Source organism: Setaria italica, chromosome VIII, assembly GCF_000263155.2.
Source record: "Setaria italica strain Yugu1 chromosome VIII, Setaria_italica_v2.0, whole genome shotgun sequence".
NCBI classification, from domain to species: Eukaryota; Viridiplantae; Streptophyta; class Magnoliopsida; order Poales; family Poaceae; genus Setaria; species Setaria italica.
The window spans coordinates 388,613-409,651 of NC_028457.1; the positions used below are offsets into that span (position 1 = coordinate 388,613).

The 21,039-nt window shown below is 44.5% G+C and overlaps 4 protein-coding genes across 9 annotated transcripts; 3 read left to right on the forward strand and 1 right to left on the reverse strand.

The window, feature by feature from the left end:
• Nucleotides 1-810: 810 nt before the first annotated feature.
• On the forward strand, nucleotides 811-2,904 carry LOC111255697 (putative disease resistance RPP13-like protein 1). The gene has a single exon (XM_022829139.1). It carries the CDS (start codon nucleotides 969-971, stop codon nucleotides 1,872-1,874), a length of 906 nt encoding a protein of 301 aa, XP_022684874.1. The 5' UTR covers nucleotides 811-968; the 3' UTR covers nucleotides 1,875-2,904.
• LOC101768631 (disease resistance protein RGA2-like) lies at nucleotides 1,891-4,958 on the forward strand. Of its 5 annotated transcripts, none has more exons than XR_002678830.1 (2): nucleotides 1,997-4,585; nucleotides 4,687-4,958. XR_002678830.1 is itself a non-coding variant. In XM_022829137.1 (2 exons), the coding sequence occupies exon 1, from the start codon at nucleotides 2,031-2,033 to the stop codon at nucleotides 4,185-4,187; it is 2,157 nt and encodes a 718-aa protein (XP_022684872.1). In that variant the 5' UTR covers nucleotides 1,997-2,030; the 3' UTR covers nucleotides 4,188-4,189; nucleotides 4,315-4,958. The 5 variants fall into 5 exon arrangements, 2 of the variants coding, with proteins under 2 accessions (XP_022684873.1, XP_022684872.1); XR_002678831.1 differs by having other exon boundaries at nucleotides 4,706-4,958; XR_002678832.1 differs by having other exon boundaries at nucleotides 4,737-4,958.
• Nucleotides 4,959-8,847: 3,889 nt separating this feature from the next.
• On the forward strand, nucleotides 8,848-10,443 carry LOC101769036 (transcription factor MYB30). The gene is made up of 2 exons (XM_004978419.3): nucleotides 8,848-9,307; nucleotides 9,398-10,443. The coding sequence occupies exons 1-2, from the start codon at nucleotides 9,045-9,047 to the stop codon at nucleotides 10,092-10,094; spliced, it is 960 nt and encodes a 319-aa protein (XP_004978476.1). The 5' UTR covers nucleotides 8,848-9,044; the 3' UTR covers nucleotides 10,095-10,443.
• A 3,529-nt stretch (nucleotides 10,444-13,972) lies between these two features.
• LOC101769438 (cell division control protein 45 homolog) lies at nucleotides 13,973-19,955 on the reverse strand. 2 transcript variants are annotated; one of them, XR_002678750.1, is made up of 3 exons: nucleotides 17,733-19,955; nucleotides 16,113-16,290; nucleotides 13,973-14,803 (listed from the first exon to the last, which is right to left on the reverse strand). XR_002678750.1 is itself a non-coding variant. In XM_022828955.1 (1 exon), exon 1 carries the CDS (start codon nucleotides 19,840-19,842, stop codon nucleotides 18,022-18,024), a length of 1,821 nt encoding a protein of 606 aa, XP_022684690.1. In that variant the 5' UTR covers nucleotides 19,843-19,955; the 3' UTR covers nucleotides 17,617-18,021. The 2 variants fall into 2 exon arrangements, 1 of the variants encoding a protein (XP_022684690.1); XM_022828955.1 differs by lacking the exons at nucleotides 13,973-14,803; nucleotides 16,113-16,290 and having other exon boundaries at nucleotides 17,617-19,955.
• Between the last annotated feature and the right edge of the window lie 1,084 nt (nucleotides 19,956-21,039).

A 21,039-nucleotide genomic window follows, 5' to 3' on the forward strand; every position in this document is an offset into this window, starting at 1 on the left:
GGGAGCATCGTGGAGCTGAGACGGGCCAAGCTCCTCGGGCCTCTGGTCATCGTCGTCGTCATCGTCCTCATCCTCGAACGCAATTGCTTTTGATCCTGATGGGCCTTGCCTAGACGAACCAACGCCTCCTTCGCGTGGGGATGGAACGTGCACGTCTAGCGTCGTGGCAGTTCTGCAACCACAACGAGCAGCCGCACGGCGAAGCCGACTTGACAGTCGATGTTGTGAAAAAACTAGTTAAATGAAAGAATGTAACGTAGGCGGGCGCCGGGCGGGGGTCGGGCGGCCTCCGACCGGGGAGGGCATGGGCGTCGGGCGGGGGGCCACCGGCGGGGGCGGCCGCGAGCGCCCGAGCGGGGGGCGGGCGTGGGGGCAGGCGGCGGCGCACTGCGACGGTGCCGGCAGCGGCGGCGGCAGGATCCGCCGGCAGCGGCGGCGCAGGTTTGAACGAAGATGAAAAAAGAAAGGGACGCGCAAAAGAAAGGGACGGGTGGCGTTGTGGTAAAAGGCTTGGCGTCAGGGAGGCCGGTGCCAAGCCTTGGCGTCAAGATCGGTGGCGCCAAGCCTTGGCACCAGCCACACCACCTGCTCGCCATGTAAGCCTCGCCACGTCACGTGGCCACATCATGATGGGGACCTTGGCACCATGGAGGCTGGCGCCAAGACGTTGTAGCATCTTGACGCCAAGCTAAGGATCCATTTTTAAAATTTGTTCTGCCAGGAGTCTATTTGTGAAAAAATTTCGCGAAAAGAGCTAAAATAAAAAAAAGACGGGCCGGCCGGCCGAGAGGATCCAAACATCCCTCATAAGGACCGGCTGGAGTCTTATCTCGTGCGCCCAACCACCCCATTCTTATCCAGCGTCCACTCTCCAGATCTCCAGTTCCGTTCATCGCCGGCTTCCGGCCGTCGCTGCCGGTCTCTCCACTGAGTGCTGCTGTCCGTGGAGGAGGATTAGGAAGACGGCCATGGAGGCACTGCAATCGATTCTCTCGGTCGGGTCCAACTTGTTCGAAGAGATCCAACTGAGCAACGAGCTGCAGCGCCTCCGAGACACCTTGCCCAAGGCTCGCGTGCTCATCTGTCGCAGCGAGTGGGGCATGTTCAAGGACAAGGAGCTGGCGAAGCTTGTCTCGCGTCTCAAGGACACCACGTACGATGCAGAGGATCTTCTCCGCGAGCTGGATGACCAGGTGTTGCGGAAAAGAATAGAGGACGCTGACCGGAGCAGAGCAGGTCAACTCTTATCTTCCTCTCTTAATCTTGCAATAACTTTGTTCCGCCGTAGCAAAACAAGGATAAGGGAGACACAAGATAGGCTTGAAAAGGTTGTGGCTGAGATCGAGGGGATGCTCAATCTTATGGGTCTTATGAGTGTTGAGCCATCGCAGATCATGCCGGAGACAAGTTCGGTCATCAGCGCTCCGGAAGTTGTTGGTCGTGATGGTGAACGAGACGCTTTGATCGAGATGCTTGGTGTGATGATTGGGCGTGAGGTCCCACGGGATCAGGTGATCAAACTATTGGGAGTGCCACTCACTGGGAACAGAGGTGGTACTGGTAGAACTGCAGGGTCTAATGGGAAGAGAGCAGCAGCAAGCAATGGTAATGCATCTACATCCAGAGCCAAGAAACCAAAAGGAAACGGTGGCAGGGCTGGACTTGCTGAAACTAACTTCACCAACAATGTTTCTGTCATCTCCATTGTCGGCATTGGCGGGGTGGGGAAGACTACCCTGGCTCAGTTCATCTACAATGACCCCAGGGTGAGACGCCACTTTGGTGACAGGATGATATGGGTATGTGTCTCAGACTTGTTTGACAAGATAAGGATAACAAAGGAGATCATTGTATCCATCCCTGGTGAGGAATAAAACTCATCGAGCAGTCTAAATGCTCTTCAAATTGAATTGATGAAGCGGCTGAAGACGTGCTCAAAATTCCTTTTGGTGTTGGATGACATTTGGCCGAACGCTAATGCTGATTGGGAGGCGTTTTATGCACCATTGAAGTATGGTCCTGAAGGCAGCATGATCTTAGTGACTACAAGATCTCCAGTGGTTGCTACTCGTGTCACCACAGGCAACTGTAAGCCTATCCAACTTGAAGGATTGCCTACTGATATATTTTGGGACTTCTTCAAAAAGTGTGCATTTGGTAGAAATGACCCAGAGTCATATTCTCAATTGCAAGATATTGCTCGGAGCATTTCTACTAGGTTGTGTGGGTCGCCTTTGGCAGCAAAAACACTGGGACGCTTGTTGAATATGAGCCTGACAGAACAACACTGGAGGGCTATCCAGAAGAGTGAACTGTGGGAGCTACCGCATGAAAAGAATGAGATATTACCAGCCCTTCAACTGAGCTATTTGTATCTCCCAGAAGCGGTTAAGAGATGTTTTGTATTTTGCTCCATGTTTCCAAAAGATTATAGCTTTGAAAGAGATGAGATAGTTGACATTTGGGTGGCACAGGGCTTTGTGGCGCTAGGGGGAAGCATACGTCCTGAAGATGTGGGGATCACTTACTTGGATGAATTGAGGAACAGATTTCTTTTCCAAACTGATCCGATGTTCCCGAATAAAACAAGATACGTAATGCACAATCTGATCCATGATACGGCAGCGTCCTTTTCTATGGATGAATGTTTGGTGATGCATGATTTAAGAAACCAGAACAAGAGCAGAATGCATAACACAGTTCGTCACATGTCAATCGAGGTGGATGGTGAATCCTTGACCAGAATGGGAGACATTCAACATTTGAATAAATTGCACTCACTTAGGTTTGGAATCAGATTTAATGTTGAAATAACCTGGTTTAATCAACTTTCCAACATTCTATTTTTGAGCCTAAAAGGTTGCAAGCTGGTAAAGCTACCCGATAGCATATGTGAGTTGAATAGTCTTCGTTATCTTGATATATCTCATAGCAATGTGCAAGAATTACCCGGGAAACTCTGGTGCCTCTACAGCCTACAAGTTCTTGATGCAAGTCGTTCAAGTCTGAAAAAAATCCATGAGGACGTAACAAAGCTAATCAACTTGCGTCAGCTAGCACTGCCATCGAGAGCTTCTCTCGCCTTGTCAGTGGTAACTGGGCTTGGAAATCTATCTTGTCTACGAAACTTGAGCGATTTTAGAGTTTCAAAACAGAACGGGCGGGGAATTGGTGAGCTGAAGTTCATGAATCAGCTCAGTGGAAAGCTTTCTATCAGATCTCTTTGTAGTGTTGGGAGCGAGGAAGAGGCTCTTGAGGCTAGACTTGTTGAAAAGCAATACCTCAAGGAACTTGTTCTAGATTTTCGACAGTCTTATGCTAGTTTGTTGTGCAGTGAGAATGGAGTGCTTGAAGGCTTGCGTCCTCATTCAAGAATTGAATTCCTTAAAGTCATTGGCTTTTGTGGTGATAGGTTTCCAAGCTGGTTTAAGCCAGAAGATCTATCAACTTTAATAACCCTGGATCTTTCCAATTTCTTTTACATGGAAAGTTTACCAATCCCCTGCTTTGCTGACGGAACACAAGTTGGTTTAAGGGGTGATGATGGAACGCAGCATGCAGCCGGCAGCATCAGTCGCAGCAATGGCATGGCGCCCTTTGCCTTTTCACGCCTCACTGGTTTTCGTGTTTACAATTTAAGGAAGCTGACAAATCTTGATCAGTTCTTGACCCCAGAGAAACTGCCATCCATCAAGTCGATAGAAATCTGTTATTGTCCGAGTCTAACATCAATACCGTTCCACAGTTTTGTGGGATTTGTTTGCCTACGGGACCTGAAAATCCGTTATTGTGACAAGCTGAAGTGCCCACAGGAAATGGTTTTGCCCCCCTCACTCCAGCGAATCTGCATAGTGTCCTGCGGTGAGCTGGACAAGTCATTTCCAGCCTGCCTAGAGAACCTCACCTCTCTCACTCTCCTGCAGTTGGGTGCTTGTCGCAACATCAAGTGCGTTCCGTTGAACTCAATCGAATCAAACATGCTCAAATGCCTGGTTATACATGACTGCCCGGAGTTGTCATCCGTCGGAGGATTGCACGGCCTTGTATCCATACAGCATGTCGAGCTACGTTACTGCCCTAAGCTTACCGAGGTACAACTGCCCTTCGAGAAGAAGGAACTGCGGACCAAGGAGGGGAAGGAACTAATCAAATTTCTTTGGGACTATTATACGGCCGCGTCAAATTAAGGGTGCTCCCGATGACTGATCAGTTCTGATGCTCCTCTCGTGTGTTACCAGTTGCTAATAAAACCTCCTGCTATTATATACTGGCAGTAACAATTGCTGGTTCTTTTGGTTCGCCTACTACTTGCAGGTTGGATCTCAAGTTGCAACCGGCAGTCAGGCCCAGGCTTGTAGGGATGCTCAATTCAACGAGGACGAGGGTCTCCAGCAGTCTCTGTCATGTACCTGCACAAGCGACCAATCTGTCCAGTTCTCTCACCTGCTCACACTACGTTTGGGGCAGAAAACTGGAGGGCTGCCGGTGAGAGGCTATCCCGCGGGCACAGCCACACCAATCGGACATGACCAACATATCCGCTTCCATCATGTCACTTATTTTCAGGCCTCAAGTACTCGTCAAGGTAATTTTTTCCATGAACAAATCGAGTGTACTCCTAGCTTTGTTGGCTCATGGGTCTTTCTTTTACTCAGCACCCATCTAATCTCGTGATGGTATTCATAGGGTAGTATCTGTTTCATAGGGGCAGCTTTAAGTTGAGCTGCTGTGCACAGGCCCAATGAGCCCATGGCTTTGCTGGATCGAGTTTGGATACATCGGCTACTCTTATTTGGGCCTCGCCTCAACTCTCAGGCTTCTTTCCATACATTTTCTCCCATCCAGACACTTGTCCAATTAGCTCTGTATACTGTTATCAGACCAACGTTGGTTGGAAAAGGAAAATGTACATGTGGATGCAATATTGTCTGATTAGTAATACAACAATATTTACCCTAGTCACTGTACCGTATGCATGTGAATCATAAACTCGTGTTGGCCAATCACAAAAGGCCTTGGCGCTTGCAAAATTTGACGCAAAAAGTTTAATATTTTTCATGCATGTTCGAGAAGGATGCATTAGTCATACAATATTTTGCCAAGTCACTGTGCACGCACGCCTGCATGATCCAAGTTTTAAAGCTACGTATCGTATAGCACAGAGGGGATCCATGCAATAAATAGCTAGCTAGCTGGAGATAAGACGCAAACACATATGATCACAAAAAAAAAATAACAATGCAAGCGGAGTTGTTGTTTGATTGACCAGCAGCTTGGTTCTCTCCGTTGCTTACGGAGCGTTTTGCGTGCTCTCCCAGGGCTGTCTATGCATCGATCGCAGGACTGATCATGCTTAATGGCGGGACAGCGCGTATACGTATACGTACGTACGTGTAGCGCGCAGTTCCATCAAATTAAATATATATTAAACGAAAGTTTAAATAATAACATATGTAACTACAAGTAATAAAACATTAGGAACATGACAGAAATAAATTCCAAATAATTCGAAATAGAGCAACCGACAGATATGTTACATTTTTATTTTTTTAAAAAATAGTACTTATTCATATTTTTTTCTGATTTAAAATACTTAGTTGTGAATTCTTTGTATTAAATAAATCAGTTTTTTGTTTTCACAAAATAGAAAACCACCATTGGAACCGGCTGGAGGACCAAATTTGTCCGGTTTCAATTAAACTTTTTATCTTTAGAAAATTATTTTCAAAGACACTTCTTTGTCATACCGTTGCCAACCTTATTTGCATTGATGCGTCCAAACACATTAAGGGGTTCAAGTCAAGAAAAAGTGAATGGAGGTACACTGGTGTTGCACGTAGAACCACCGTGCCGTACTACTACCGTGGGTGTGTGTATCGACCTGCATATTACAAAAAGAAAATTGCTTTCAGCCTCTGCAACCGTATGCAGCAAAGTTTTTACACCATTCTCAGCACAAAAACTGATAATAAAATAGGGAAATGAGCACACACATAATAGGAAAAATCAAAAGCATAGTCTATTATTACTTCTCCATCCATTATTGGCAAAAGTATCCAAAGCGACAACCTCCAGTGCTTTGCATATGCAAGAGCAGCCTGCTTATTAATTTGTAGACCCCTCTCTTGATCATGTTATATGTAATTAGTACGATCATGCTTATATCCTGTATGTTGAGGATCACTGGGGTGGTGGTCCAGAGCTTTCACTCGCGCATGACTACCTGATGAGCAAGTTGGCAACAATGCAGAAGGAAGACGATGAAGCTGCAGCTGGAGGTGGAGTGGCCCTCTCAGATCCGCAATGGACCAATGGTTTTATTAGTGGAGAGACCTGTTGACGACCTGCAGCAGGGACCATCTCTATATCTCCATCGTCGTCGTCCAAGCAATCCCTATTTCACCGGCGCTAACTCAGATCACAAGGACTCCACATGCATCTGTGCCCGGCTGACCGTCCGATTACACCAACTTTGTACAAAATATTTTGTTGATTGTTGTGCAATATGATCTCCTGTAGTCTCAACAATACATTCATACTTAATTTGACCACTAATTTTGCTAGTGTAAAACACATAATTAAGCAAACTACAAATAGCAAAGTTATAAAATTTTGAAACTACTCTTCAAGACAAATCTAGCCGTAGCACTTTTAAACTTTCAGTTGAAATCTTCCAAGATATGTTGACCGTCCAAGTTTAAACGTGTTAGCTTAAAATGGCATTTACTTTGTGATAGGAGTAGGTAGCAATGCCAGCCGGCTCCCGGCTGCCTCTTGCAAGCTTGGTAGCATTAGTTTAGGGCTTTAGGCACAGTGTCATGATCGATCTAATTAATTAAACAAAAGCCTTAATTCGAAATGTGAGGTCAAGTCGATGGTATGGGTCGACGACAGGACACAGGATTGAATGGAGAGCATGAGACTCCTTTTTCCCTCATTTACTAGTTTGCTCCCCCTACAGTGGGCCTATCACAAACTAAATGCCATTTTAAGCTAACACGAGATGATGACTCCACAAATATAGGGAAGCCGCGAGTCCTTTTCTTTCCCATGGGTCCACCCAATTGATATGATGCACACAAGCATTGACAGCACGAGAATTTTTGGCTAGCAATTTCAAAAATTAAAAATTGCATGACATGAATCACAAAAAACCGCATTTACTACGCTTTCAATCTTATTAGGAAGTACATGAATATATGTGTTTGCTTAATACTATTTAGTTTCTTAGATCACACGACGGTGGCGAAATGTCTGTATAAACATGTTGTCGCCACCTATAAAAATGTTTTTTGTTTAGCGGTGAAAGAAAAGATGAGAAGATGCATGGTTGAGAGTAGGAAATTATATATATGAACCACAAACTGACACACACTCTCTCACTGCAGAAAGAGCGGGCACAAATAAATGAGCTCAGTGATCTATAGGCTGAAATGTTGCGTACATGCATTACAACTCCCTCCATCCCAAATTACTATTCACTGTGATTTTTTTAGATTCATAGATTTTACTACACACTTAGATATGTGCTATGTCTAGATACGTAGAAAAAATCACGTAACTAGAAAAATCAAAACGAATATTAATTTGGAACGGAGGGAGTAGAAGCGTTGCTGTGCCAAAAAAGAAAGAAAGAAAAAGAGTAGTAGTAGAAGAAGAAGAAGCGTTGCTGCGCAAGTGTTTGAAGAACAATAGTGACGTGCATCACGCGTGTGAGGGTATACTAACAAGTAAAAGGGCACGTGGGTTTATAAATAGGATTAAAGCGACGTGTTGCCCATCAATGACAGGAGCGCGTGACGTGGAACCTACAAATCCCACAAGCTAGCACAACAGGATGCTACCACTGCAGGGCCGTACAACGTGGCAGGGCTGGACATGTATGTATACAAACTCTTATATACAGTGTAAGAGGAGGGGCCAGGTCATACTCATACATGCAAGCATGGCCAATAATATATGCATCCGTTCTCAGCTAGCAACTGGCATGCAAGCTCATCGATCATATCCTGGTCGACTTTAATTTGTTGTGAACTTGTGATCCAGAGTCCAGGCAGACAATAGGAAACAAAAAAAGAAGAAGAAAAACTGGGGCATGATAGAAGTGGCCACTGAGTACTGAATCCCAGTGCTGTGGAAATAATGTGATTGATGGATTAGTTTTTTTTCTATTAATTTTTAATCAATTGAAGAGGGTGAGGCTGGAGTGTAGTAGCTAGGCACACTGCACGCGGGCCTAGCCACAACTCACAAGTTGCTTTTAAGAGCTCATGACCTACCTGCATATATGAACTTGATAAAATCTTACATGTATGGGCCCATTTACTAACCAGCAAAGAACTTAGGTGTCCATATATCGATAAACTAGCTAAGGTTTTTAATTAAAAGGGGGCTTAATCTTTGTGTGCATGCAAGCTGATGACCTGTACAACAACTCTGTGCTAGTAAAATTCCTATGTGTATTTCTATTACAGATGTAGCAGTCCAGTGCACTTCATCTATGGAGAGACAGAATCATTACAGGTCAAAAACAATTGTCCATTTTTTTTCTAAAAGAAAATTACAAGACCTTTTGTTGGAACCTAGCTATCATCCAACTTTTGGGTCCTGGCAACCGCTATTTGGCTCCTACACGGCAGAACAAAATGCCCCGAGTACGTGGAGTACATGCAAAAGTCTAGCTTTAAGTTTCACACAGTATCCAACAGTAGCAAACTGTTCCTCTAGGTAATCCTTGCTTTAAATTGGAAGTGGGCCTGGGTCAACTTCTCTATTCATGTGGTGTCCTTGACAGAAAGGGAAAGCATGCACGCACACATAGCTGCCGGAGTGAAAAGAGATCATCAGCGAGAACAAGGTAGTTTGGCTGCTAGTAAGTTAGTTAGATGATAGCAAGTGAAAAGGAGCTCACTCACATTCACCTCTTGTCCTATATATAACCGGCCGGCACACGCTTCATAACCTTCATGGGACAACAGTAGGGTACTACTAGCTGCCACCACAACTACTGCTACACTGCAGGCAGCCACCGGCCGCCGGAGACGATGGGGAGGCCGCCGTGCTGCGACAAGGTTGGGATCAAGAAGGGGCCATGGACGCCGGAGGAGGACATCATCCTGGTGTCCTACATCCAGGAGCACGGCCCGGGCAACTGGCGTTCCGTGCCCATCAACACCGGCCTGATGCGCTGCAGCAAGAGCTGCCGCCTCCGCTGGACCAACTACCTCCGCCCCGGAATCCGCCGAGGCAACTTCACCCCGCATGAGGAAGGCATCATCGTCCACCTCCAGTCCTTGCTAGGCAACAGGTACGTGCATCCTGGCTGCAATAGAATTCTTCCTCTCTTCACCTAGCAACATGGCAGTATGGAAATGGTGATTAGCCTTGTGATGTGCAGATGGGCGGCCATAGCTTCTTACCTCCCTCAGAGGACCGACAATGACATCAAGAACTACTGGAACACCCACCTCAAGAAGAAGCTCAAGAAGCACCAAGCCATCGGCGCGATCTTCGCGCCACCTCCCCCCTCTGAATCTTCTTCCATCGTACCTACCACCGCCGGCGCCAGCCATCATGTCGATCTCCATCATGACATAATCGGCAGCAAGGACTACAACTACGCGCGTCCAGCAGCCTGCAGCAACCCGGACGAGGTCACCCAGCTCATCGCCCGGCGCTCGCCGTTCGCCGCCACCGACGGTGACAGCTCCTCCTCGTCGTACGCCTCCAGCATGGACAACATATCCAAGCTGCTCAACGGATTCATGAAGAGTTCCCCACCACCGCAGAACGACGCCACTGCCGACATCAAGCCCTCTGCCACCGACATCAACCCTTTGCTTTCGTTCAACCACATGTCGGGCGGCAGTAATACGCTGCCACCATTCAGCGACATGCTGCCGTCGCCACCGCCGCCGCAGCAGCCGGCGTTGACGATGGGACACCGCGGTTACGACAACGAGCCCAAGCAGCAACACCACCAGCAGGGGCCGCTGTCTCCGATCGAGAAGTGGCTGTTCGAAGAGGCCGCCGAGCAGGTCGTCGACCTCATGGATCTGTCCGACGCCTGCTGCTCAGTTCCAATGATGTTCTAGAAGATCAAACAAAGAAGACAAATACACGTCAGTTAGATAGGTTAATTTTATTGGTTCAGATTACTTTCAGTAGGAGACTTAAAGTTATACTATATGTTGCAAATATTGTATCCATGCATGAGAAAAGAACAATACATACATAGTAGTCAAACTCCGTGTGAGGCACGGTCATCTAGTTAGTGACACGTTACTTGTGGTAGATTTGACACTGCCAATCAAAAGTCAGAAGAATAAGAGACAGCAACAGGAATAAGCAAGGATGACCAAATGACATGCAAGCATGTCAGCATGATGTAATTAACTACATGGTTCATATTAATTTGTTATATATATATATTTCTTTTATACATATTGAGGTACACTTAGATCAGTTTGTTGAACTCTTGGTTTCTATTTGTCCATCAATAGAGAATTAGAATTATCCCGGTGTTTTTAAAAACATGTGAATAGACTTAATATATGGGACAGTGAAATATTTCCTATGTCTAGCAAGCAAGCCAAGCATGGACATTTGCATTGGTCAGTCCTGAAATATGAAATGCAGAATGGCAGTACTCACAAAAAAAATGAATGAATGCGTGGAGTATAGACTTAATTTTGCTAGATAGAAGCTGAAGAGAGGTATACTCAAGGAAAATAATAAGAAAAAAAAATCTTCAGATAGGTGGTCCCTGATGTAATTGCAAGTCTCCATCAGCAAGCAGATGGTCCATGATCACATTCAGTGCAGAAAGAAAACCCAACTCCCATTTTTATTTTCTTTTTTTTTCCCTATCCCCTCCCATTCATTTAGCACAAATCATTTATTTTCTTTTCAAATGCTTTAATGCTTCCATGGAAAATTAAACAAGTGTCAAAGTATTTATGCAATAGCTTTCAATGGAAAATAACATGCATTCCCTACCATGGTGCAAAATATTGGCATACTTGGTGCCTAGCAATGCAAGATCATCAACATAAGTGGAAATGCGTTGCTAGTTAGTCACATATCAAATTAAATCCAAAGGTAGAACACTAGAACAGAGAATGCTGACATCAGTATAGAGGGGAATGTATTCGATGATTGAGACATGTTCTGACGTGTCCTTCTCTGGTACACGTCCCTTTTATGTCATTTGCAGAAAACGTAAACCTCTGCATCTATTTTTCAAGAAATTGTTGTGTAGTATATTACAAAGGAGAAAGAGTTTTAAGCGGCCTACAATGCACAACTGGCAACCAGAACTGCTGGCCAAATAAACATAGACAAGCTATTACATACTACTGACATAAAAACGACAACTGCCAGAAATCAACACCGCTGGTATTATACACTGAGCCTAACATGATAAATATAGAAATACTGCAAAATTAAAGGCAGTGTGCAAACTTCAGATTTCTTTATGTTTATTAAGTGTAAAACATGAAAGTTTCAAATGGTATATTGATCTTTGGATGAGAGCAAAATCTCAGAGCAAGTGTAAGCTGATGATGTCTCAAGCTTTGATTGTTCTGCCTGTACAACGCCTAGTCTGTCGCCAGAATCTCGATGTTGCACACCTGAGTACAGAACACCTGATCCAGCTTGCTTGGTGCAGGTATATGCATGTCTCGGATCAGGTAGAGCTGGACCAGAGATCATATCAGCATATACCGTTTAAACTTTGTCCTATACCAACCACAACTAGGAATGTTAAGTCCAGTCATAGTCTATAACTGATTTCATTAAGCCTTCAACCAAATGGAAGGAAGACAACCTTCTGTCCCGGCAAAAATAGGCAATTGAGGGCCATCTGCATCCAGCCAGGAAAAGAACAATCCTAGCACACTCTACGCTGATTCAAACTAAGAAATATGAAACACCAACTAAACATGAATTAAAATTAATCTGCATATGATGTATGTTTGATTGAAGGCAAGGCCATGATAATTGCATTTAGCTCATCTATGCAAAAGCATCCAGTAACTACATCGATTAGAAGCCTGCATCTCAGGCTCAGTATAGCCATCAGTGTATAGGAGGGACCAAGGCAGGACCATATGGCTCACGTGTAATTGAACCGCACCAATGGAAGAATGTGCCAGCACAACCAACCCGCAGGTAGGCATTAAGTATGAAAGGTCAATTTATGTTACCTCTGGACGAAGCTCCACTGCCTTTCAGGAAACTTCTTGCAGCATAGTAATACAGATAGGTTGTCGGTTTCGTCGAAAAGCTGTTTATATATCTGTTTTCATAACAGGCAAAATCAATCCTCGGTTCTGGAACTGAAGTGATGTGAAAACCATTGCAGCACATGCTGAGGGGCAGTTCATGACCCTTGACCACTGAATATTGATTCTTAAGGAATTCTGAAGTCTCTTGTGCAAAGATTTTACCTTACAGCTCATAATCACCAGCCAAAAAAGGAGTCTTTATGTGTGGACCTATACCTTACAGCATCAACTGTTCTTTTCATCTGGACCTATACCACTTCTGCAAGGATGGGTCTTTGTTCTGAGGCCTGCGTTGGTCTTATGTCCAGATGCACATTCCATATGACATCGTCGATTGACAGACATAAGTTTCCATCGGTATTATTTCTGCACAAAGGCAATAGGCTCAAAGCTGGATCTCATTAACACCAGGTGGCCCCTAATAGATGATACCCTCCCTCAGGAGTAAGAAATACAAGCCGTTTGAAAGTGACACATTCTGTAGCATAAGGATAGTGTCATCATCAGTTCTTTAATTGCTCTTTAATAGGCAGATAATGTAGCAAAAGAAAAGGAAAGATATGACGACCTGAACAATGTCATCCATGAATATTTAAATGAGTAAGGATTTCAGTTTACTCAAAAACACTTTCCAGTCCAAATTTGTAGAATTGTGACAAGGTTTTTTAATGTGTCTGCAGTACGCCTGATGAAAACAATTGTAAGCTTTTTATCAACGGACAAAAATGATTCTAGTCAGTTAAGTAGTTTGATGTAACAACTATTTCCAAAACTACTTTCTACTTAATGTGTCATAAAGACACCGCGCAGTTTCTCTTTCATTCCCTTTTTGTCAGTGCAGGAGTATTTTTATGCATAAGGCACATCTACATGTAAACCATCTTACATGTCACAGAAGATTGACTTGTTAACAAGAGAAGCAAGTCTTCTTAAAAAGTAAAGAAAAGGAAGGAAGATAGCACTCGCCATTCAGTCATATTTTAGCCTTTCCTGTATCTGCAAAACTATGTGGTCATGGAAGAACAAAGTGAAAAACACAAAAAAAAATTGCCTTCTGGAACCTAAATATATCAATGAATTGGCAATAGCATTCCAGTTCCTGGAAATTTTATGTTCATACAAAAAAAACTACCACCTCATCTGCCAGGGAAATAATCTGTACTGCTATTCAAGAAATTGTAGTGACCTGCTTCTTTACTGAAGAATGAACTATTTCTGCTCAGAATGCTATGAAGTTTTAGAAGTCAAAGTCCGAATATCTCCATCAGTGCTATTATAATAACCAATAGTATGTTAGATACTCGGCAGGCCTGACTCTACATCTAATTATAGGTGATCTATAAAGAGGGAATATTGCAAAATTACATGACCTTTAACAACTTAACTCAGGTTGCTAAAAAACCTAGAACTACTGCAGAAATCTGTGACTAAAAGTGAAACAACTGCTGCAGAAAAATGAAAGTATTATTTCTTTTACAATAGAACACCTTGCACTTGTGCTATTTGTTCAAAAGATTGTGAAAAAAACACCTTTAGACAAGACTTTAACTTGTCCGTATCTTGGTTCACATGAAAGTACATTTCTACAGTATAATCATGAGTTCATGACAACAAAGTTAGTAGCTACCTCCCAACTACTAACCAGACTCCACAAGGAGTCAAGGACCACCTCAGAAAGCCAGTTCTTTCGTTGTTAAGTAAGACCACCACAGCCATTGCCTTCAATTAAGACTAACAAGTCCTGTAACAACCACTATTTTGTCATGAGAACATTACGAATACCAAGCTCTTGGTAGATTTTTTTTTCAATTTCAGAAGAATAGTTTCTAGATAGTATATCTAAGAGGGACCACAAAGTGACCAGGAGAACTGTAGACAATACGAAGGTTGGTATTATCAGAATTCAGAAAATAAATGAAAGCTTTATTAGCTATGATAGAATTGCCTGTATTTTGAGGCTACTAACCTTTACTAGTGAATATGCAAACAAATATTTCTTGCTTAAGAATTGTATTTACACATTTAGTACAGAACACTTATATAAAATAGAATTGTAGATAAGTTCGAGCTTTCTAATTATCCGGGCTACACTAGCAAACTTCATCGGCATAAATTGTTCACCGCATATCTTCCACTTGTATAGCTGTCCAATACAGGATCATTCTGTATGAGAATCAATATATGTGATTCATTGGTGTGTATGTAGGCAACAAAGCAGTACAACTACATCATCATAACCATGCTTATTTGTCCCAAATCATAAGCATATATATGAGACCATCCCATAACTAATTATTAAATGCAGGCTTTCCCCACTAGAGCACATTTAATAGGCTTGATATGGTATTCAAGAGGTTATGAAACATGCCACATTGCCTGCTATGTTATCCAGGTCTTGTGTCAATTCAAGCTCCAACGGAAGAAAAAAGAGCTGATGAAGCCATTTGGCACAGCACAACTTAGTGCCATCTGCATATTCAAAATAAAGATCGGCAGGCAGCACTATCTGCAGACTGCAAGTTGGGAAAATAATATGAATGTCATCACAGGACCATCAATCGATTATAAATATTGAGATAAGAAAGAATGTGATGGATGATTGCCAACTAACAATAATCACAAGTCACAACAGTAACAAAAGTTGACAAAAAGTGGTTAGTTAAATTTATTTTTGAGATCAAGATAAACTAGAGCAAATATTTATTTGGCTTATTGGATTGTGGACAATTCAAAATGCTCAATATTCGCACAATTTTATCAAGCAAAACATTTTATGTAAATTGATCATATATTTTTGAATGAGTGAAAGCTGTTCTTGACGTTTTAATATCTAATTATATTCATGTAGAAAGCAAGGTATATAAGGACGTACAAGTGCAGAATGTACTAGCAAATCATGACAATTTACAGTAGCCTATGTGCCCCCATCAACCAGAATTTTAAGGAAACGATGGCACATGATTATGCTGGTTGTAAGGAATTAGCATAGGACCACTAGCTGTCTGCAATTCGTACAGGGATAAAAGTATCATCAGATTTTTTTTTGTTGAAATTACCAAGTATCATCAGATTGGAAAATCAATTTACAATTTCCATGATTGAGAATGACCAACTTAACTTAAAGAAGAACATTAGTCAATAGGTCGTCAAACCACAATGAAAACCCCAGGGAGGCTCTAGGCAACGAGTTTGATGTGGATTGTGTGGTAGAAAGGAGCCTGTCTGATTGATGTAAACTAAACTGTACAGATAAAGCTCTCAGTTGAAGACATGGTCCGAAATTCTTCACTTGTTGTAATCAAGTTGATGCTATCTAGTAGAAACAACACATAACACTATTTTCAACAAGAAAATCAACCAAAACAGGACAGGACGGTAACAGAACACAATATATAGGTGGATGTCAATTCATCATCAAAGATTCAATTGTTCATGGAGCCAATGTTTATGCATCAACATCTAGTTAAACAGTTATACAGCAACCGTCAACCTTGATCAACATTGGATTGGACATCATCATTATACCCAAGTACAAGAAAACACGAGTTAGGCATTGGAAAATTGTGCTTGCTAGCTGTTAGGATGGAAACCGTTTGGGCGGTATTTTGGGAGAACTTCTTAAAAAAGTTTTGACTGAAGGGAAGGTGAATTATTGAAGAAGACTAGTAAAAAAACGCAGAGAAACTCACTTTGATTAAATGCCTAATAAACTGTGATATCAAGCTACCGATGCATAATAATGATTAATGATAACCTAATGAAAGCAATCCTTATCGGTATCAACAAAATTCAAGCAGATGTCCAGAAAGGAGGGGAACTTACAAAACAGACAGCACAGGTGCAATAGACCACTCCACGGTGATGGTGGAGTGCCACACATGTGGATTGGTAACAAGGTAGTGAAAGCCGGAGGCAGTTGCATAGCCAGTGATGCCCATGTCCGAAACCAGGGGGCGCCAGTGCTTATCCCCACTCAACCAACAGCATTGACCACCACCGTCTGAAACATGTGGACAAACTCAGTTTTAGTGATTTGGATCTCCATAAAGTAGCAGGGAATAAGTTGAATGGGCAGTCCTGCAGTCCCCGTTCACAGCCCAAACGGTTTCTAAGACCATGTGGACTTCAACTTAGGGCTAGAATTTATAAAGCCCACAGTTTATCATTACAACCCGGTCCAAAAAGACCCTAGATCATCACTGCATGGTGCAGAAGTATACTTGCAGCAAAGAGTGTCACTGCAAATAATCAAAAGCTTTCTACTTACAAGCAAACACTTCCAGTAAGAGGAAGAGGGAAACCCAAACTCAGCTGAACATGTCATATGGTTATGGTGCTACTGCTATCAATTCAAAGTTCTCAGATTTGTTAGTTTATTTATCTCATCAAGGCTCAGCAGGTAACAGAAAGTACTATATCAATCTTCTTTGAGAATAAGGGTATGAATTAGCTATCAATTATTTTATATGATAAATTGCAATAGAACTAATTTAGAAACTGCTGCATGCACATAGTATGGAATGAAGAAGAAGAAAGATTGGAAATTTTCAGTTTTTAGTTAGATGATCAAACAGCAATACAGTTGATTCAGTTGGAAGTGTTTCTTACTCCTGCAGACTTTGATTAGTGATACTGTATAAGAAAATATCTCACCAGTTCATAACAAACTGCAATCATCAAATGCAACAGAATTTTCATACAAGAAATCCATTTATCATCATTAACAAATTTTCATGATTAAAATCAAATTGAGATGACCAACATTTCCTGCAGATAAACTATACCCTAAAAATGAATTGGATAACGTCAGCAGTTTAGCATATCAGTTAAAAACATGAACATGGAATTCTGCTCTACTTTTCCATCGTGCTCATCATAGAATCTTGAATCTTGAGATAGCTGATCAAGATTGTAGCCTAGTGGATGAACACAACAATTACAACTCTACATCAATCATAGGACTTTGTTACAAATCAGCACCTTCTCTCTATAAACATATTAGTTCCTCACGAGCACAAGTTCACTGCATTGAGGAAGTACAACTCAAGTTGCCAAGTTACCTGAATTATCTGGCCCAGGAGATGACATACCCAATATATATTTGTACAAAGATCAACTGTGTAAATAAGCACTGCAAATATCATGAACATGGTACAGATTTACAGCCATCAACACTGAAAAAAATAGAGTGGACACTTCCTTATTTCAGCATTATTTGTAACAGAAAAGACATCAGCTCCTAAGATGGTTTTGTAGTTTTTGAGAGCAGGCTCAGACACTAGATAAAGGAGCTTGTTATAAACTCAAGGAATTTCAAGACACTTGGTGAATGGTGATACAGAATTGAATACAACAAATGTCCACAACCACAAGTATGTTTATGCAGATACAGATACAAACATTCCATTATATCAGATAAAGAAAAACAGTAAACAAATATACCTTTCCCCCTCTATGTTAGAATCAGGTTTGCATCTGAATCTGTAGATCTATCATTCCTAAGGGGGGGTTGAGGAAAGTCCTCTTCTCTGTTTCTAAAGTCATGATAACTGAGCAGCTTGTCAGGCTGCTTTCACTACGTTAGTGAAATGGCAGGTGGACTGGTATTTAGGAAAATACATGCCATTTACCACCTGGCCTCAAGCACCTTTATTCAGGGAGAATCTTGCCTGAATCTCCCATCTTGGGACCTGAAAGAATTGCCCACGTTTTACAAGCCCGTGCCATCTGATCATAGCTTCTCCGTCAACCGAATCATGAAAGAACTGACAGCAACAACATCCAGAACAATCCATGATGACTCAAACATGTCATGGAAATAGTCTGCACCAATCTCCTCTGCTGCTGATCTGAATGCATTGCCAAACGCATTACCCTGAACAGCCCCAAGCCTTGGCTTCCCATATACCCCGACAACCAGCACCTTCTCAGGTTCCTTTGCCAAGCAAGCACAGATTAGTGGCTTCATCCTCGCACCCCTTTCCTTCAGTGCATCCATGAGAAAGAAGCAGAACTTGGTAAGTGCCTGAGGGTGGCAAAGCTTATTAGTGTCCACAGGGTCATCAAGCTTCACCCACCGGAACTTCTTGGCGCTCCGTATAAACCCTGTCTTAGTAATTGCCGAGCTTCCTTGCCTCAATATTGCCCTCTGTATTTCAATTGCAGACTGCATCCCTTTCCGCAACTGGTCAACATTGCTCAGTGACAATGCAGAGTAAGCAACCCAAAACTGCTCAGCAGCTGAAGACTCCTTTGAGTCCTTGGACTCGGCATTCAGCGATTCAAGCAAAGCTGTGACACCATATACAACATCTGCAGCAGAAACCTTGGACCTGTACCCGTGCACTCTCAAGAAGCTCCGGTAGTAGAATTCAGTGAGCCCATACTCGGGCAGGAAGCGGTCAAACTCATCCCGCATCTTGCGCTTGACCTCCATGCTCATGTACTGGAAGTTCTTCTGGCAGTCGGCAAGCGGGAACCCCATCCTCGCCAATAGCAGCTTGAGCTTCTTGAGACCATTGTCGCTCCACGTCTTGAGCTTAGTGGCGACATAGGAGGAGCAGAGCATGGAGTCGAACAAGCTCCACTCCCGCAGCAGCATGAGCCTGGGCTCGTCCTCATAGGCAATGCGGGAGGTCTCCGGCGCCCGGATCTTGGTGCCGTCCTTGAGCGTGACGACGGAGCCAACACCAGAGGGGTCGAGGTTGCCCGAGCCGTTGATGTGCTGCTCGAGCTCCATGACGGCTGCCTGGTAGCGCTCGTTGGTGATGCGGTCGTGGACGAACTGGTCGGTGAGGGCGACGCAGGCGAGCCAGAGGAGCTCGTTGGTGTTCTTGCGCAGCGCGTGGGCGAGGTCGTACATGAGGCACCCCGACGGCTTGCCGTGGAAGGTGCCGAGGCGGTAGTACTCCCGGCGCAGCTTGGCGAAGAGCCTGACGGGGTCGCCGCCTTCCGCCTCCGCGTCGTCGGAGAGCCGGCGCCTCTTCCTCCTGCCGCCGTCCTCGGCATCGGAGTCGGATTCCGAGGCATCGGAGTCTTCGTCGTCCTCGTCAGGGACGCGGAGATGGTCGTCGGCGTCCCCCTCGGCGGCGAGGTCGGAGGCGTCGGCGAGGGATGAAAGGTCGAAGTCGTAGGAGAGATCCGCGGTGTGCTCGTCGTCGGAGGTGAATAGCACCACCACGCGGTCGTTGTGGGCGCTGAGGTTGTGGAGGTGGACGGGGCGGTGGGAGTCGACGACGAAGGCGGTGGCGGCGTGGGGCAGGATCCCGCGGAGGTCGCGGTGGGCGCCCCAGTTGACGAGGACGCAGCAGAGCGGGGCGGTGGTGGCGGAGAAGGAGGCGAGGAGGTCCCTGGCCCTGGCGGCGGAGGCGACGGGGTAGATGGAGAAGCGGATGGAGTCGGCGGAGAGGACGTGGGCGAGGGCCCTGACGGCGCAGAGCGAGTCGGCGTCGGCGGCGGAGGGGAGGATCAGGAGCGGGGAGGAGGAGCCCGCCGCGGCGGCGGCGGAGCGGAGGCGCGCGTAGAAGGAGTCGACGCGCAGCTCGCGCACCATCGCCGCTGCATCAATCGGGATCGAGGGCGTGGGGAATTGGAAGTGGAGGTCGGAGCGGAGGGATTGGGAAATGGGGATCTGGGCTGGGGATGGAGCGGCGGGAGGGAGAGGGGTTTGGAGTTTGGATTTGGGCGTTTTGTGAGGGCGCGCGGGGGATCGAATTCGGAATTTCGTTTTGGGAGGGAAGACCCGCCAATTGCACATTGCCCGAACTCTGGACTGTGACATGTGGGTCCATCTATATGTGGGCTGCAAGATGGGCTTGGCCCAGTTAATGTTGGACCAGCAACTTCTTGGGCCAAAATATTTGAGCTGAGCTGGAAACACTTGTTGCAGACAATATTTTCTAGCAGCAGACTTCAAAATGAATTATCGATAGTGGAATTGCCCAGCTTTGATCAGCTCCATAGAAATGAATTATCGATAGTGAATTTTCTCTAACAACTCGTGCATGTGTTTTGCATGCTCCACCACTACAAAGGAAAGAGTAGCCAGAGCTCGAATGTATACGTAAAAGGAGCTGCAACACCAAGGTTGCAAAATCGCACCCAATCAGAATGAAGCACCCAGCCTTTGCAGCCCCAATCTATATAAGAGCTAGCAACACATTGAGGTGAGGTCCAAGAACATCCACACGTACATGCACGTAGATCCATTCATTGCCTCGACCATGATCGACATGCGCTGAAAGCGAAATGCTCAGCCATACGCAAGGTGCTCCTGCTCCGTATATACCTGCAAGCTGGCGCAAGTTGAAAGGTTCGATAACTTGATCCTGGAGAGCAAAGCACATGCATCAAGTGACCTAGGTTGTGCTTCAACCCGTACGAGCGCACGGACCAGCAGCTGACCTTTTGGTCATTGACGCACTCTCCAAGTCATGAGTAGTAGGTGAGGAAGATTCAATACGACCATCCTTTGCAGGGTTCGCGATAGAGAGGTACTTGCTATAGAAATTGGCAAGACTCAACCACTACATTCCAAGAATATGCTGTACATTTTGGTAAAAAAAGAATTCTAATCGTACACCCTAACCAAGTCATGTTAGTCATGCCACCGGGGTCACGTTCACAATGTGACCCTAATCCTTCGCACCTTCGCCCAAATGATCTTGAATGGGCCTTAGATTTCGGACATTGAATGTGCTCACAACCATCGCCTCGCTCTGCCAAGTTTGCCGAGTACCTTCACTTCGCG